This window comes from Panthera uncia (genome assembly GCF_023721935.1).
Source record: "Panthera uncia isolate 11264 chromosome A3 unlocalized genomic scaffold, Puncia_PCG_1.0 HiC_scaffold_12, whole genome shotgun sequence".
NCBI lineage: Eukaryota > Metazoa > Chordata > Mammalia > Carnivora > Felidae > Panthera > Panthera uncia.
The window spans coordinates 15,802,380-15,819,629 of record NW_026057579.1 but is presented as its reverse complement, the minus strand read 5'-3'; the positions used below and the strand labels follow the sequence as shown (position 1 = coordinate 15,819,629).

General features: G+C 37.3%; 1 protein-coding gene across 1 annotated transcript in view; it reads left to right on the top strand.

Annotated features, from left to right (window-relative positions):
• The window catches only part of LCLAT1 (lysocardiolipin acyltransferase 1), a 181,698-nt gene that overhangs the window by 102,263 nt on the left and 62,185 nt on the right, over positions 1 to 17,250 (top strand). Inside the window, exons 4-5 of the mRNA XM_049652354.1 lie at positions 4,202 to 4,348; positions 10,132 to 10,248. Of these exons, the coding sequence (XP_049508311.1) occupies positions 4,202 to 4,348; positions 10,132 to 10,248 (264 nt within the window). The remainder of the gene's footprint in view (positions 1 to 4,201; positions 4,349 to 10,131; positions 10,249 to 17,250) is intronic.

The following is a 17,250-nucleotide window of genomic DNA, read 5'->3' as shown; positions in this document are numbered from 1 at the left end:
TTCATAAAACTAAGAATAAAGAGGAAATCATGAAAGCTTCCAGAGGGGAAAATTTGGTTATCTCCACAAATCAGATTGATGTCCAGTTTCTCACAAGCCATATTAGATGATGGAAGAGTGTGGGGAAAAAAGCTTTAAAATTCTCAGGGGAAAATGATTTGGAATTTCAAGTTTTGTGTTTAGCAAAACTACCCTCCAAAAAGTTGAGGACAAATAAATACATTTTAGGAATGCAAAGAGTCAAACATTTATTGAAAGAAATTCCTTCAGGAGGACTAACAAGGACATAAGATAAAAGAACCAGTGATAAGCAGGGAAGCCAGTGAACTTGAATCAGGTCTAAGTAATTAAAATTGTTTCCATGAAAAAAAAAATTGTTTCTGTGAAGCATAAGGAATGTGTTAGTAATAGCAACTTTGGAGAACTAGTAGATGATTTATACAAATTTTGGAAAAGGGACAAGAGGAAAACATACTTTTTTGTTTGGAGAGCATTATTGTCTGACTCAATGTTGATATAATTATAGAAGTTTAAATGTTTGTCAAAAATAGAAAGTTGAAAAAACTTTGATGACCATTAAAAGAAGAAAATAGAGTATACAGTTTCCAAGTCACTGGAGTAGGAGTTAGCAAACTGTTTCATAAAGGGCTAGATAGTAAAATATTTCAGGCGTTGTGGGCAGTACTGTCTCTGCTGCACCTGTTTGACTCAGCCCCTGCAGCACAGAAGCAGCCATGGATAATCTATATAAATAAATGGGTATGGCTGAGCTCCAATCAAACTTTGTTCATTAATGTGAAATTTGAATTTGATGTATTTTTCGTATCTTCTAAAATATTCTTGGATTGTGTGCCATTCAAAGACAGTGGGCTGGATTTGGTCCATAATTTGCTGACCTCTGCATCAGAGAACAAAGGAAGGAGGCTGAGAAAACTTAGTAATTTCAGCTAAAGACAGAAAAGGGGAGAGAGGTGGGTGAGAAATCAAAGTCCAACACACATGAAACATAAATGTCAGGAAAAGAAACAGCAGTTCCCCTAATAAATGTGAATGGAGTAAACTTTTCTAGTAAAGACAGATTCTCAGATTGGGTATATCCTAAATGCTAATAGGTTAGCAGATCATGGTATATCTGCACAGAACAGTGTTACTTAAAGTGTGATTCTTGTAACAGTGACTGTTAGCAAACTCTGGCTGGTCCACTATGAGATAAGGACATAAACAGGGAAGAATAGTAGGTGGGAATTTTTAGAGTGTCGTGACATTGTTATAACTTCCAAGTGTGTGATCATTGCCCTAGTAATTCATTTTATTGTATTTTACGAAACTGTTAGTCAATAATGGTTAAGGAATTAAAATTAAAACTGGTTTGAGAAACACTAGTAAAGAATACAGTGCAGGTATTAAAAAATGAAGTAGATCCATATGTATAGACACGTTAAATGAAAAAAAGGAAATCACAGAACAGTATACAAGGTATGACTCTTAAGTGTTTTTTTAAAACCCCAATCATACATGTAATGAATTTTTTAAATGTAGAATAAGTCACATCAAACTATTAGCTGTGATTATAAAACAAATTATGACAGGTGGACCAGGGTTGAAAGATGTGGTAATAAAGACATATTTCTTGTTTGAATCTATATACTTTTATCTTGTTTGATACTTTTTTTATAGTAATAGGTTTTCATTTATTGTGTAATGCTTTTTAAATATTTTATTATTTAATGACCTCATGGTCCTTTCAATACTTGTCATTTGAATATCCATATGGAAAATAGGACCTATGCTGCTACTTCACATGATATATAAAAATTCATTTGAGATGGATTATAAACCAAAATGTGAAAGTTAAAACAGTAGAGCTTCTAGAAGAATACATGGAATAATGTCTTAACTTTGGAGCAGGCAAAAATTTCTTAAATGATGCACTACAAGCACCAGCCACAAGGAAAAGATTTGTAAATTGGGCTTCATTAGTGTTAGATGTTAGGTGCATAACAAGACACCGTTAAGGGAGAGAAAATGCAAGCTACAGATTGAGGGATGATATTTGGCATATTGTATCTTTGAAACCTAGAGTTATATAGATTTACTGTGTATGTGTGTGCAAAAAGTTTGGAGAAGCGCTTCACAAAGACATCGAAGACTTGCATATGAAAAGGCTGTTACTGTCATTAATCATAAGAGAAATTCAAGCTCAAACCACTGTACCTGGATTAGAAGGGCTAAAATTAAAAGGACCTATAAGACCTAGAGTTGCTGAGGCCATTAATAGAGCAGGTAGAGCGCTCATACGTTGCCGTGGGAGTGTCAGTTGGTACAATCACTTCGAAAACATGCTGTCTACTGAAGCTGGGCATACGTAAATCCTGTGATGAAGCTGCTTCACTCCTGAGTACTCAACTCTATAGAACTTAGTGCTTGCGTTTGACAAAAGATACAAGAATATCCATATTAACTTTATTCCTAATAGCTAAGAAATCTCTCCCTCAAGAGTATAAGTTGTGGCATATTCATATAACTGACCGTTAAAGCATTTTTGTTTTGATATTGTGAATAGGAACTTGTTACATTTTTATGTTCCTTGATATAATATTCTTAGTATTATTATAACTTCTTAATCACAATAATGATAATAGCTATTATTTATTGGCAGTTTGTGATAAGTCTTAGTTCTTACAACAATCCCTATTCGGTACATACTATCACGGCATTATGCTCATTTTGACATTTGGGGTCGGTGAGGGACAAAGACCGAACAGCTCTTTTGTGGTAGAGCTATGGTTCTAACCCAGGCAATCTTACTCCAGAGCTACACTGCCGAAAGGTGCTACACTGTGGGCCTCGGTGTCCTCGGGTGAAGGAGGAGAGATGATGGGATCAAGTCCAGTACTGATGGATATGACTGACAGTACAGTGCGTGACTAATAATTGGGAGTACAGCAGCAAGACCTACGCTGAAGTGGGTTGTTGGGTGTGTGTTCATTTGCATTTGTAGACTCCAGTATTCTAGCTCGGACTTATTCAAACCAAAGAGTCTTATGGTTTTTAAAATCATTAACAAATGACTTAATGATCCTTTTATATATTCCCAGGGTGCCACTGTCTTTACCAAATGACGTTTTAAAACTATCGTTTTAGTCGTGTTCTTTGTTTGCAAGGAACTACCACTTACTGCAAAGATACACGTGGCTGTAAGGGAGATGGACTCTTACGGACACCCGAGAGGTGGATCCATAGACTGGCCAGCTTGTGGAGACTAAAACTGTCTTCTGCTCTGGATTACAATCAACTTTAGGCACTTCAGCAAGATTTTTAGATCTGTACTACAGTGTGCAATGTTTATTTTCCCTCAGCTGCTACTGTCATAGTATCTGCTTTTTTATCCATCCATTTACCTTTATATTGCCAGTGCTTTTTCTCCATGGTCTCAGGTAAAATTCTGAGAGAGAACATTTGATTGGCCACGAGAGTTACTGTGTTTGGGCCAAGTGTTTCGTGCTTCATAGACTATTGAACAGGCTATAGATTGGCTGCCTTAAGTCAGCTATTTACCACACTAGTTTTAGTCATTTCTGGCCAGGAAGGGATGGCTGGTTAGGTAAAACATGGCTCGTCCAAGGCTGGCTGCCTCTTTGGTAGCAAGGTTGATTCGCCCTAAGTGTAAAGGGATTGTGATCACAGTGTATATTCTGGTTAGTGTGTTTAGTACCCATTACACATTTTGTCTTTTCAATAAAATCTAAAGAAGTGGCCAGCATTGAAAATAGTTGAATTTAGAGACTGACTGGTACAGAATGGGAAATATGAAAGAGAATGCTTGTATACATGACTTGAGAACAATCCTTTGCTTACTGTTTTATAAGCCTAATAACATATTGTTGTATATCTCTTGTAGGTACCTTGGTTAAAATGTCTGGTTAGGATTGTTAAAACTTTGGATGGTTTACTGGTAAATATTAGGAAAGTTTTTTTCCTTGCTATTTTAATAGCTAGGCTTGGCTTGAAAAAAAGTTTTTGAGAATTTTGCAAACCCTTTAAGACTATTCTCTGGTATAGGTGTTATTTAACCCAAGGTATATCGTGAGGTGATTAGGATAGTAACTAATCCATAGTAAAAAAAAAAAATTGAAATACTCAATACTATGTGGATATTGGTAATAAAATTATATGTAAATACTTGTTAAATTGATTCTAGGTTGGGCCATGCAGGCTGCTGCCTATATCTTCATTCATAGGAAATGGAAGGATGACAAGAGCCATTTTGAAGACATGATTGATTATTTTTGTGACATCCATGAACCACTTCAACTCCTCATATTCCCAGAAGGGACTGATCTCACAGGTAGGTAACCTAGGATTAGATCACAGAATTTTAAAACATGAAGGAACTTAGAAATCATTTAGTCTAAACTTATTCCTCACATGAAGCAACTGAACTAAGATTAATGGCCCGCCACTAAGATCACTCACTCAGTTCATCAGTAGCACGTCAGAACCTAGAATTCCTGGTTTCCAGACCATAGAATCTATGATGGGCAACTTCAAGAGGCCATTACTGTTCCTACTTGCCATCCTAGAGCTTTATATTTTTATTTTATTTTTAATTACAGTATTTATTTTAGAGCGTGAGTAGGGGAGAGGGTCAGAGGCAAAGAGAGAGAGAGCATTTTAAGCAGTCTCTACACTTAGTGTGGAGCCCAGTGTGGGGCTCGATCTCAAGACTCTGGGATGACCTGAGCTGAAATCAAGAGTCAGACACTTAAGCAACCCAGGTGCCCCAAGCTTTATGTTTTAAGTCTCACTATATATATCATGTATCAGCTTTTTATATAATTGTATATGGTTTGTATGGAACCACTGTACACACACACACACACACACACACACAAACCCAAATAGCCAATGAAATGTTAAGAATAAAGGCTAATTTTAAAATCCCCTTCCTGTTCTATATATTCTCTGTCCTCTTTCAAGATACATATATTTATCCATCAAGCCCTTCTTTCTCAACTTTTTTTCCTAAGAAAAACATATGATGTAACCCATTCATTTATTGTTGATTTAAGTCATTATGTTGCCTTTTTTTGGGTATTTCTTAAAAATTTTTTATAATGTTTATTTTTGGGGCGGGGGGGGGGGGGGGAGGGGGGGGGGGGGGAGAGAGAGAGAGACAGAGACAGACAGACAGAGCGTGAGCATGGGCGGGGCAGAGAGAGAAGGAGACACAGAATCCGAAGCAGGCTCCAGGTTCTGAGCTGTCAGCACAGAGTCTGGCACGGGGCTTGAACTCACAAACTGTGAGATCATGACCTGAGCCGAAGTTGGACACCTAACTGACTGAGCCACCCAGGTGCCCCTTTCTCTGGGTATTTTAAAGCTTTATCCCTACTATAAGCAGGAAAGGCTTTGTCCTGTCCTCAAGAAAATTCAGCTACCACAGATTTGTGGAGGGGACACAGGAGGATATATTTAGGACTTTTGTGCCTTCCCAGTTATTAAACTATATGCATGGGCCAAGAATACCAGTGGATCTCAAGGAATTCTTTACAAGATTAAAACCAAAATAGTCTTTTATTCTTCCAGATCAGTGGTTCTCACACTTTTTAAGGCACAGATCATTTTTGCAGATGAAGCCACCTACTGCAGTCTAGCATTTAAGACAGAAGAACTGTTGTGGTTGAATATTGGCAGGGTGGGTAAGCTTGGACAGGAAGCAGTTCTACAGAATCCGACTCAAAAGAGCAAAATTTTAAAGCTGTTAATAACCTGGCTACTTCAAGAAAGATACAGTAGAATTTGGGAAGGATCCAGTCGATGAAGGTCTGCTGTACGAGAGAAGACAAACTAAAGTCTAAAAGTCACAAATAGTATGGAGAGACAGAACATGAACTTGTCTTCCAAATCTTCAAGACCAGATCAAGGCAACTCAAGAGCTACTGAGAACTCAGGGCAACTTTTAGAGCTTAAGAGGGGAGAAGATGTAAATGAACATACTAATTCATTATGTGGACATAATAATTTGTGGAACCTGGTACCTACAAAGAGAGTTCAAGATGAAAAATATATTTTATACAACTATTTAAGTGAATGGGTGACTAAGCCATAATATGTTAATGAGGAAAATTCAGATATTTTGGGAAACATTCACCGTTGATATCACGGAAGAGATCTTGGACTTACCTGTTTGGATGGAGCTAAGTGAACCATGGCAATTTTTATTCAGTAGTATTATGTACTAATGTACTAATATATGCTTACTATATAGGTTTGATTTTTATAGTTAAAATTCTAAAAGTAGTTGGATCACAGAGAATAATACTGAGGATAATATTGGATACATATCATTGAAGCTTGAAAATGTATTGTAGCTTGTAGATTAATTGATTCCCAGAACTGAACTATCATTAGGAAATTACCATGGACACATAGCCATATTTAAATCTTATAATAGTTAAGAATGTAATACTTTGGGGTGCCTGGGTGGCTCAGTCAGTTAAGCATCCAACTCTCTCGGCTCAGGTCATGATCTCACGGTTTGTGAGATAGAGCCCCACATCGGGCTTTGCACTGCCAGCGTGGAACCTGCTTGGGATTCTCCTCTCCTCTCTCTCTGCCCCTCCTTCGCTCATGCTTGCTCTCTCTCTCTCTTTCAAAATAAATAAACTTTAAAAAAAAGAATGTAGAATATATTTGGGTGTTGAAATATCAGCCATATTATAAAAGGTAATTTACTGAAGTGATAGATTGGTTTATATTTGCAAATGCCAAAATGTACATTAAAGAATGGCAGCTTTAGAAGTTACTTAGTCATTAAAAGCTAAAGGAAAAAAAGCTTCTGGATTGGTGTGACTTTATGGTATATTAGTGTTAAAATGCTTATATGTTAGATCTTCAGAGCCTATGAAGTATATATTTAAAACTTTTTTCAGTCTGTATTTGTTCTCAGCTGTCTCTTTTATGTGATGAACTTAACATCTAGTTGCTTATTTTCAGGGTTCTGCTCACCATTATATGTTGTGGTTGTATATTTTTTAAGTTAAAATGATATTTACATTTTTTAAGGCCAGCTTACAAAAGGTAGAAAAAACAGGTCCTGAAGCTTTCAGAAGTTTTTTTTAACAGGGTTATACATGTAGTTTTGAGTTAAGATAATGATTGTCTTTGAAAAAGTGTCTCTTAATTCAAGGGTGTTTTTAGTTACCACAGTTAACTTGAAACTTGTTTTTTTTTTTTTTAAGCCTGAAGGGAATGTTTTATAACCTTAAGTTCAGAGTCCAACTGGCTTGCAACATTTTCAAATTAGTGTTTTTAAATGTAACTTTACATATATTTTATCTTTATATGTTATTGGTTATAACTTTTTTCTTGCGTATGGAAGTGATAGATGTGAATTTGGGGAAATTTAGAAACATAGAAGAGAGCACAAAAATTATAATCCCACTGCCCACAAACAAATACCATTGTAATTTTGGTCCATTGCTTTGGTCATTTGGTCACACACACATACACATGTATATGTGCATATGTACACACATATAATTTTGAATAATGGTGAAACTGGAATTACACTTTTCTTTGCACTTAATGTGGTATTATCTCTCATTATTTATTCTTTCAAAACATGTGTTTTAAAGGTTGGGGAGTTTTATATTGGTTTATTAGTTGGGGTCCAGAAAAACAGAACCAATAGGGTGTGTGTGTGTGTGTGTAGAGCGAGAGAGTGAGATGGAGAGAAGTTTTGATGGGAATTGGGACTTTAAGGAACTGACTTACATGGTAGTGGAGGTTTATCGAGTCAAAAATCTACAGGGTAAGTTAGTCTGGAGACCCAGAGAGGAGCTGCAGTTCAAGTCCAGAGGCAGTCTGCTGACAGACCTCTTTTTTGCTTGAGGAGGTTAGTCATTTTCTATTCAGGCCTGTAAGTGATTGGATATGGCTCACCCATATTATGGAGAGTAATCTGTTTATGCAAAGTCTTCTGATTTAAATATTAATCTCAGTGAAAAATACCTTCACAGAAACATCTAGAATAATATTTGACCAACTGTCCGGGTAACCTGGCTATGCCACTTTGATAAATAAAATTAACCATAACAGCTGGTATACTGTAATTTTGAGTTCTGTGTCTGTGATTTGGGGAAAAAAAAAGCTTTTCTGGGTTTTAACAATTATAATACTTCATGTAATTAAACACTTTGTACATAGAATTTCTTCATTTAAGAAATGTGAGTACATGAAGTTTTATACACAAAACAAAGTCCCTACTTTCATGAGGCTTACATTCTATGAGGAAAGATAGAATAAAAAACCAATCAGTTAATAAAAACATGTCAAGTCTTCATAAATGCTGTGCAGAGAAATAAAGCAAGATAAGGACAGGGAGAGGAATAGATAGGGTATAGAGTACTCTTTTATAGAAGTTTGTCAAAAGAAGCCCGTTAAATTTCTCTTAAAGTAGAGACTAATTGAATGAAGCAGAAAACCTTGCAGGTATCTGGAAGGCATTCCAGGCAGGGAAAGGAATACCTGAACAGACCCTGAAGTAGAAACATGCCTGGCTGGTTTGAGAATGCAGAGTGGCCAGTAGTCAACTCCAAGTGTAAGGAGTAAGAAGGGCTGGCTGGAGTGTTACCAGCAGTGAGCTGACGAGACAGGAGGCTGTGGTCAGAAAGAGGGAGGCTGGTATGCTTACTAATAATCAGAGTCCGGGGTTGGGTAGATGAAGTGGGATGGAAGGAAAAATCTGCATCTCTAATCTCTTTGTGTCTCTGATTATCTCTACTGCCCCACGTTGTGACCTTACATTTTTAGAACTACTTGTGTTCCCATTCTACGACAGAGTTCCGATCCCCAGAGTCTGTGATGCACCGGAAGAGGAAACTGAAGAGTAGTTAACTACTCATCTTTGTAGTGTCCCTGGGATTCTTCATTCCATGGAAGGGCCCCCTGGCTGTCTATCAAAAACTATTTTGGAGTCCCATACCCAGGATATTCTCAAATGAACGTGAGAAGAGCTTACTCCTTTTCATGTTTCCAGCCTGTACTTTTGTCTTGCTAGGGACTGTGGGTATTAGTTCTTTGACTCGATTCTTCAACTGTAAAATAGTGTTAACATCTTTAAAGGGGTATTCTTTGAATATTGTCATGTTGAAGAATTCATCTATGGTTTTTTGAGGTTTGAGGACTCCGTGATCTTAAATTTATTCCGAGGAGGGTTGGGTTTATATAAAGTTTTTTTTCTTGTGACTTGGAATAGTCTATAAATTTTAGGATGCAGCTGAGAGTTGCGGATTCTAACATCTGCTGTCATCAGAAGGTATTTCATGATCTCTCCCAGCAGTTGAGGCCAAATTTCTGAACACTACTTTTTCCAAATATATTTGCTGAATAATGGGTTTGGTTCTTCTTGGAACTTATAAAGTTACCTCATGGAATGGAAAAAGCAACTTTTGCCAACAACTGGAACATATACTTGACTCTGTAACTATATTCAGCCAAACCATGTTCAGATGTTTGTACACGATGTGCTAATCATGTGCCCATTCTGTTGGGGAGAGGTTTTGGTTAGTAATATTAGCATGCTCTATGCCTGAGCAGGGCACAGATTTCACTTTGCATTGAAGCCCTAAATTACTGGGCTAAAAAAATGTTGATTTGATATATTTGGCATATTGACTACTTGTTTTTTTCTGAGTGTAGAGGTCCTTATGTTTATTTAAAGTATTTTAGTTTTATTAACCTCTTTTGGTATTTCAGTTTTTGTTATGTAAGGACTATTTTATGAAAATTTTGGTTTGTTAGTATTTTATTTGTACCTCAGCTTTCATTGTATGTTGACTATTTTATGAAATCCCTTTAAGAATTTTAAAGATTTTGATATGAATTTCAGGAAACATTCTAACAAGTCCTATTTAATACCTTATTATAAAAATTTCAAAATTCCCCAAACTCTAGGATCTTTGTTAGGGACTGCAGTGTTTGTATCTTCTCATTTGACTCAATATGCCATATTCAGTATTTACAGATGGAATAACTGCCATTTCATCAAAGAAATCCTTCAGGGGTTCCTTATCTCACTTCTCTTCCTTTATTTTATGGCTTCTAACAGTTTGTTGTTTTGTTTAGAAAACAGCAAAGCTCGAAGTAATGATTTTGCTGAAAAGAATGGGCTTCAGAGATATGAATATGTCTTACACCCAAGAACTACAGGCTTCACTTTTGTCGTAGACCGCCTAAGAGAAGGTAAGCACCATCAAAAGGCTGTGTTTTTATGTAAGTGGCAATGGTTATTGAACTTTGTATGTAGCCCTTTAGAATTTACAAAGCACTTTTTCATATTTTCTTCTCAAGGTATAAGATACTGTCACATTTATACTAAATTGACCCCATGCACTAAAATGTCTTAGTATGTATTCTTTATCAAATATCAAAGATAGCCTTATAAAAAATGTTTCCTTCTCTTGGAATAACAGAAAATAATACAAGTAGACTATCATTCTCTTTTTAAATTTTTCTCAAAGTAGCAAAACTACCTTGAAAGTATCTTAACACTTACACTATTGTTCTTTATACCTTATAAAGTATTTTTGCATTCATTATTCCGCTCATTCCAACAAATGATTCTGGTTGGTAGGAAGGCAAGTACTGACTGCATCCTCCATTTTATAGTTAAGTTGAACTGACCTCCAGGTGGTTAGGAAATTTCTATAGTCAGGGATAGAACCTCATTCTTCTGCTTCCTACTTTGTAGCTCATAATTCTACCTCACACTTCCTCAAGAGTTGTGTCTGTTGAAGGGCATATCAGGACAAGGTGATTCCATTGATGATATCACATCCATTTAAATGCTTACATTTTTATATTTGTTATATAAAAGCCAATTGTACATCTTATTGCTGCATGTTTATACGTTTGTATATGGATACATACATGTGTAGAGACACATAACATTTATGAAAGTATATGGAAATGGAACTATCCAGAAACGTGCTGACGTGTTACTGATTTTACAAGAATGATTTGAAGCCCACAGTCACCTAGAAGAAAAATCTTGTTTACGTGTTTCTGCTCTCCACTCTGATTTCTACCAAGCCATATTGTACGATGATGGCATCTGTGACAAATTATCACCTTCATCTGATAATTGCTACATTGTCATAAAACTGCTTGTGGATTAACATGAAAGATGTTGAACCATCATACAAGCAAAGGTATAAAGTTATTTTATCTTTCCCTAATGGCATCATTGTTGTTCCTTTAGGGTTTAATGTGCTTTAAGGTACAAAGTATAATCTTAATGAACTCTGCCAGGCTGAAGCATCTTTCCAAGTAAATACTCATGATTAAAAAAAACGTATAGTCAATCCAAAACTACATTGTGATAGTAAACCAAAAATGTTGTTCCTATTAGTTTGGCTTGCTCTTGAAATTCTATGGTCATAGCTAATGTGAAATGGACTTGTGGGCTTGATGGCCATATTGTATATGAATAGCAAGTGTCCCTCTACCCAGTGAAGCTCCTGGAGAACACAGTTTTTCCTGCCTATGGAATGGGACAGGGAGGCACCAAGACATTAAAGTGGCGATGGTTTTTTGTGTGTTTTTGTTTTAATATGTGGTACCACTTAACTGTGGCATCCAGCTTAGGCTCACCCTTCTTATTCAATAATGTGTTTTTTATGTCCTTACTAGTCTGATAGCTTATAGTATTTAATGATTTCTTTGAAGGTATTTCTGACATCATAGAACACATTCATCGACTGGATTCCTCTGTAAATACAAGCATGCTGTTGGAACGCATCTTTTGCTAAAAAAGATCTTCCTAAATGTAGGCAGGATAATAGATTATTTTATAGTGGATAAGGATATATCTGTAGAGCTCTCTGTTCTGAGATCTGGAAAATATTTCAGAAGCAAGCTGATTTATAACTTTGGGGAATGTGTGTTACTTAGTCATCACTCAGAGAACTAGTCGACAACCACTGTGTAATTTTTCCTGCTAGAACTGGCAGCTGATTCCCCCCACCCGCCATATCAGAAAAAAGAGAAACACAGTTAGATGGTTCTATTTACTTCAGTTAGAAAAGTGGAATAGAATCTGTACCTTATAATAATAATAATAATAATAATAATAAAGAAATAGGATTGTGATTATAGTAACAGCAGCTAACATTTATTGAGCACTTACTAAGTACCAGGCATTGAGCCAAGTATTTCATATGCCTAAGGTCAATTAATCCTGACAATTACCATACATGGTAGTTATCATTATTAATATTTAACTTGTAGGACAAAACTGAAGCAGAAATTGAGATGAAGAAGCTTGTCAGAGTTATTAGAATCTGGTTCCTCTGACTGAATATCCTATGCTCTTTAAAAAAATTTTGTCTTTAATGTTTTATTTTTGAGAGAAAGAGAGATGGAGCACATGCAGGGGAGGGGCAGAGAGAGAGGGAGACACAGAATCTGAAACAGGCTTCAGGCTCTGAGCTGTCAGCACAGAGCTGACATGGGACTCGAACTCACGAGTTGTGAGATCATGACCTGAGCTGAAGCCAGACGCTTAACCAACTGAGCCACCCAGGCATGCCCCATGCCTCTTGTATTTGTAGTATGATTTTAGTTAACAGAGTCTCCATAAAGCACTTTTGTAATAGTGAACTGAGTGGTTTCCCTCAAAAAAGATGTTGAAAAAGAAAAAGCGGTAGCTAAATGGCCAGATCATGGAGGGATGGTAGTCCCGAAGGAGGAGGTTATGGTTCTGCCTAAGATGACAGGGGAGGGGGCATCAGGTGGAGAGTCAAGGGCAGCTCTACTTTTGGGGGACGAGGGGTGGTATCTAGTGAGCATCAAAAGTTTCATCAAGGATCAGAAGTGAAGATCTTAGAAACAAATTAAAGCCCCCAAAAGGGCCAAGCCCAACTTTCTGATCTTTAGCTTCCTGAGATCTGCTTTTGATAAGCAGTTAGGTGGAAAAAGAAGCTCTCTGTTAAAACAAATGACTATATAAATAAATTATTGCAGTGGAATACTGCTCACCATAATAACTAAATTCAGCATTGCTGATGTCTGTTTGGCAATGGGCACTTGAGAAGTTTAGGATATCAAGAAACTAAGGATGAAGTCCTACCAAGAAGGACTGAATAAATGAAAATGCAAAACAAGGAAAGTGGCTTCTGCACTTCTGTTCTGAATACGTGTCACAGAGATTAGGAACATTTAGAAGACACACATTTACCCTGAAATATAGCACCCATTATATAATGTTACACAGATGTGTTATTCCTGTGGTAGTAACTGCAAAAGGTTTACCCTGAGCACCTTAAATTTCACCATTAATGTGCTTGCTCTATACTCTTACTAGATCATAACCTTCTTGAGGGTATGGAATGTTCTGCACATGGTGGAGTTAAATGGTTTTTCCTTTTATCTGAAAAAGAAGACAAGCCTAGTGTCCTGGATGTTCTTCTAAGTATGTATTACACTGATAGATTATCTGTCTTGGATGATTTCACAACCTTTCAGTATGTGATTATATGTTTTTCTTCCAGTACTATATTAACCCAAACCCAAAAGGAACTTTCTAACTTAGGGAAAAAAGGCTTTTTATATGAGAAAGTTTTTTTTGTTTTAATTGACAGTGCTAATAAATTTATCAGACAATTTTAAACTTGTAACTCATTCATACCAAAAGTTAGTTATATTATCATCATCTCTGGTGCTGTATCATTTTTAAAAAATTTTTCTTTAATGTTTATTTATTATTTTTGAGAGAGAGCGAGCGAGCATGTGCATGAGCAAGGGAGAGGCAGAGAGAGAGAGACACAGAATCTGAAGCAAGCCTCCAGGCTCTGCGCTGTCAGCACAGAGCCCGACATGGGGCTGGAATCCACAAACTGCAAGATCATGACCTGAGCTGAAGTCAGATGACCGACTGACTAAGCCACCCAGGTGCCCCTGGTGCTTCATCATTTTTAACAATAGCTTTACTCTTCTTTGATTTTAAATAAAGATTTGGTCCCACCATTATTTGATTTTGTTAAATGTTTTAGAAGCCAATTACTAAGTTATAACCCTGCAATAATTACTTTTCACCATTAGGCGGCACAAATGTGTACATTTGAAACACTTGAAGTTAGGTTAAAGTGGTTGGGGGTGAGGATAAAACACTTCATATTTGTTTGAGGGTGTGTCTTGTTTAAAATACGACCTTGCTTAGTGAACACATCTACATACCAGGAAGATAACTGACCTAACTCCACAGGGACAGAGCTGCTCTGCTTGGGACCCTCCCAGACCCTATGTATCTCTTCATCTGACTGTTCATATGTATGCTTTATCATATCTTTAATAAACTGGTGAACATTAAAAATAAAATATGACCTTGCCTAGAAGTTTACAGTCTTCTTGGGTAGATAAGAATACACCTAGAAAATTCTTAAAAAATATCACATTACATGTTAAATTTTATGGTATATAGTATATAAACATTTTGAGTAATTATAGGAGTGTTTAGTAAAGAGAGAGCATATAGTTTGAAACACTTCACTTGTAACATTTATTTATTTTGAGACAGAGAGAGAGAGCATGAACAGGGGAGGGTCAGAGAAAGAGGTAGACACAGAATCTGAAACAGGCTCCAGGCTCTGAGCTGTCAGCACAGAGCCCGATGCGGGGCTCGAACCCACAGACCGCGAGATCATGACCTGAGCCGAAGTCGGACGCTTCACCAACTGAGCCACCCAGGTGCCCTGAAACACTTCACTTCTTTAAGAAGCTTAATTTCTCCTTGGACTTTCAAGGATGGCTGAGGGCAAGATAGGAAGAGTACAAGAAAGGGCATAGAGTTTGGGCCAGTATGAGGCTGTGCAGTAAACTGGGCACAATGAATGTGATCGAGCTGAAGACTTGTACTGTAGAATAATAGACAGTAGTTAAGAAGGTTGTTTGGAGCCATTGTTGAAAAACTTAAACTCCTGCCCCCAAATAGTCATGTTTTTAGATGTCGATTTCTAGCTGAAGTCATTCAAGCAAATCCGCTCAGGTGTTAAGACTATAAAACATCATATAGATATATTTAAGTTTTGGGTTTTTTAAAAATAATTTTTTTAATGTTTATTTATTTTTGAGAGAGAGAGGCAGAGTGTGAGCAGGGGAGGGGCAGACAGACACACACACACACACACACACACACACACACACACACACACAGAATCTGAAGCAGGCTCCAGGCTCCAGGCACTGAGCTGTCAGCATGGAACCTGATGCGGGGCTCGAACTCACCACGAGATTATGACCTGAGCTGAAGTCAGGCGCTTAACCGACTGAGCCACCCAGGCACCCCAAGTTTTGAGTTTTTAAATTCCAAGATAATCCATGTTTAGCTCATATGTTTATATTCTAAATATGAAAGATGGTGTATTTCTACTAATCTAGGGGATATAGGGCTAGTCACTAAGGAAAAAATAAAATTCCCACCAGGTAATTTAGATCAGCACATCTGATTAAAAAACTCTTCGGTCTGTATTCAGGGACAGAGAATTGCTTACTCGAACCCCCAGATTACATATGTAGTATCTGGTAGTCCTGTGTTTGGCTCTCTCATTTTGGTCTATGAAATAGACCAAATAGGTTCTCATTTGCTCCACGAAAGTTGGCACTTAGGCAGTAGACTAATCATAGATAGCTCAATCTTCAGTGTTTTCAGAGTGTTTTAATTTCTTGGACTTTTTGCTTCATGCAAAAAGTTTCTTGCCTATAGTGGATGTAGGTGGTGGGGGACCAAAGATGGCCAGTAGGAGCCATCGCTGTCTGTGGCTCACATTATGTTTATCCTAGTTGATGAGTGATGAGCCTCCCTCGGGATTGCATTTCGGTGACTCTTCCTAACAGCTAGCATAATCTAGGATACTAGGAAGAAAGACAGAAAAACTGTTGAAATATTGAGTGCATTAAATGCCATGCACTCTGACCTTTTCATGTGACTTTTTACTGCTGGAAACTGAAAAAGGATAAGACCTTTCCCTTATGTTTAAAAAATGTAATTATACAGATCTTTGACATTTGCTAGAATATTTTCTGAAACCTTTTCCATTTCCCCAAATTTGCAAATTTCTCTGTAGCATAGCATTTGACTCTCTTTTGAGACCCTTTTACAAAGAACAATGCTTTCATCTGTTTATGGTGATGAATAGAATACAGGAAACCTAAATGAACCTGGGTTCTGATCAGTAAGAAAGCACATGGATCAACTAAAGGACTTGGTCCTACATGTCATGAAGCAGAAATGATTTAAATTCTCCTCAGCAAAATTATATGTGATTACATGTCAAAGACCTTTGGAGTCTGTCAGGTTGAATCTCTGAATGCCATGGCATGCCTTTAGGTCTTTAATGACATTTCTGTTATCTTTGTTCATTTTAGTTCTCTTTCATAGCAGAAAATCTGAGCTGCTCATTTAGGACAGGTCTTGGCATTGTGTTAATGAAAAGTGACAGAGCCCTCATTCTCTACATGAAAACAGCCACCTAACAAGTACCTACCATGTGCCAGGCACTGAGCGGTTCACATGTTTCTCTACCCTGCCCAAGCAGTACTAATGCCCAGGGAGCTATTTAAAACACAGATGATCAGGTGTGGGCTCAGACCTGCTAAATGAATCAAATTCCAGTGGTGGGGTCCTGAGCTCATGTCTACCCGACTAGTCACTGTCATACAGATCATTTCATTCCCATGGCTGCGCTAGGCAGTGCTTTGCCCCATGCCACCCCTGAGGAGACAGACTCACTCTAGCGACTTGCCCAGGGTCACATGGCTGCTGGGTGGTACATGAGTTCACTTCTGCTCCATTTGATGCCAAAGCCCATGTTCTTCCCACTATGTAGTAAGTTAACAATTTTTCTGTGCCAAGTGCTACAAAGATGTAACCTTTGTAGGATTTTTTTCTTTTTCTTCTCTCTTTCCAAGACCTTCTGCCTGGTATCCTTAGCTATACTCTGCATTTTGTTTAAATGGAAAAATACATCAAGGGTTTCCTTTTTGTAAAGCATGTCATTATTCTGGTTCCTGTATTTATCTGCTCCTCCTTCATATCTCTAATCTGTAAGGCAAAACAAAGAAACGTGACACTCCTACTGTTCTTTCAAATTGTGGTCCCGTAATTTTCTTTTGCCGCTGAGCCTCAAAACAATAAACTGGTGACTTGATTTTTCTCAATACTAACTCACTTCCTGTAAAAACGGAATT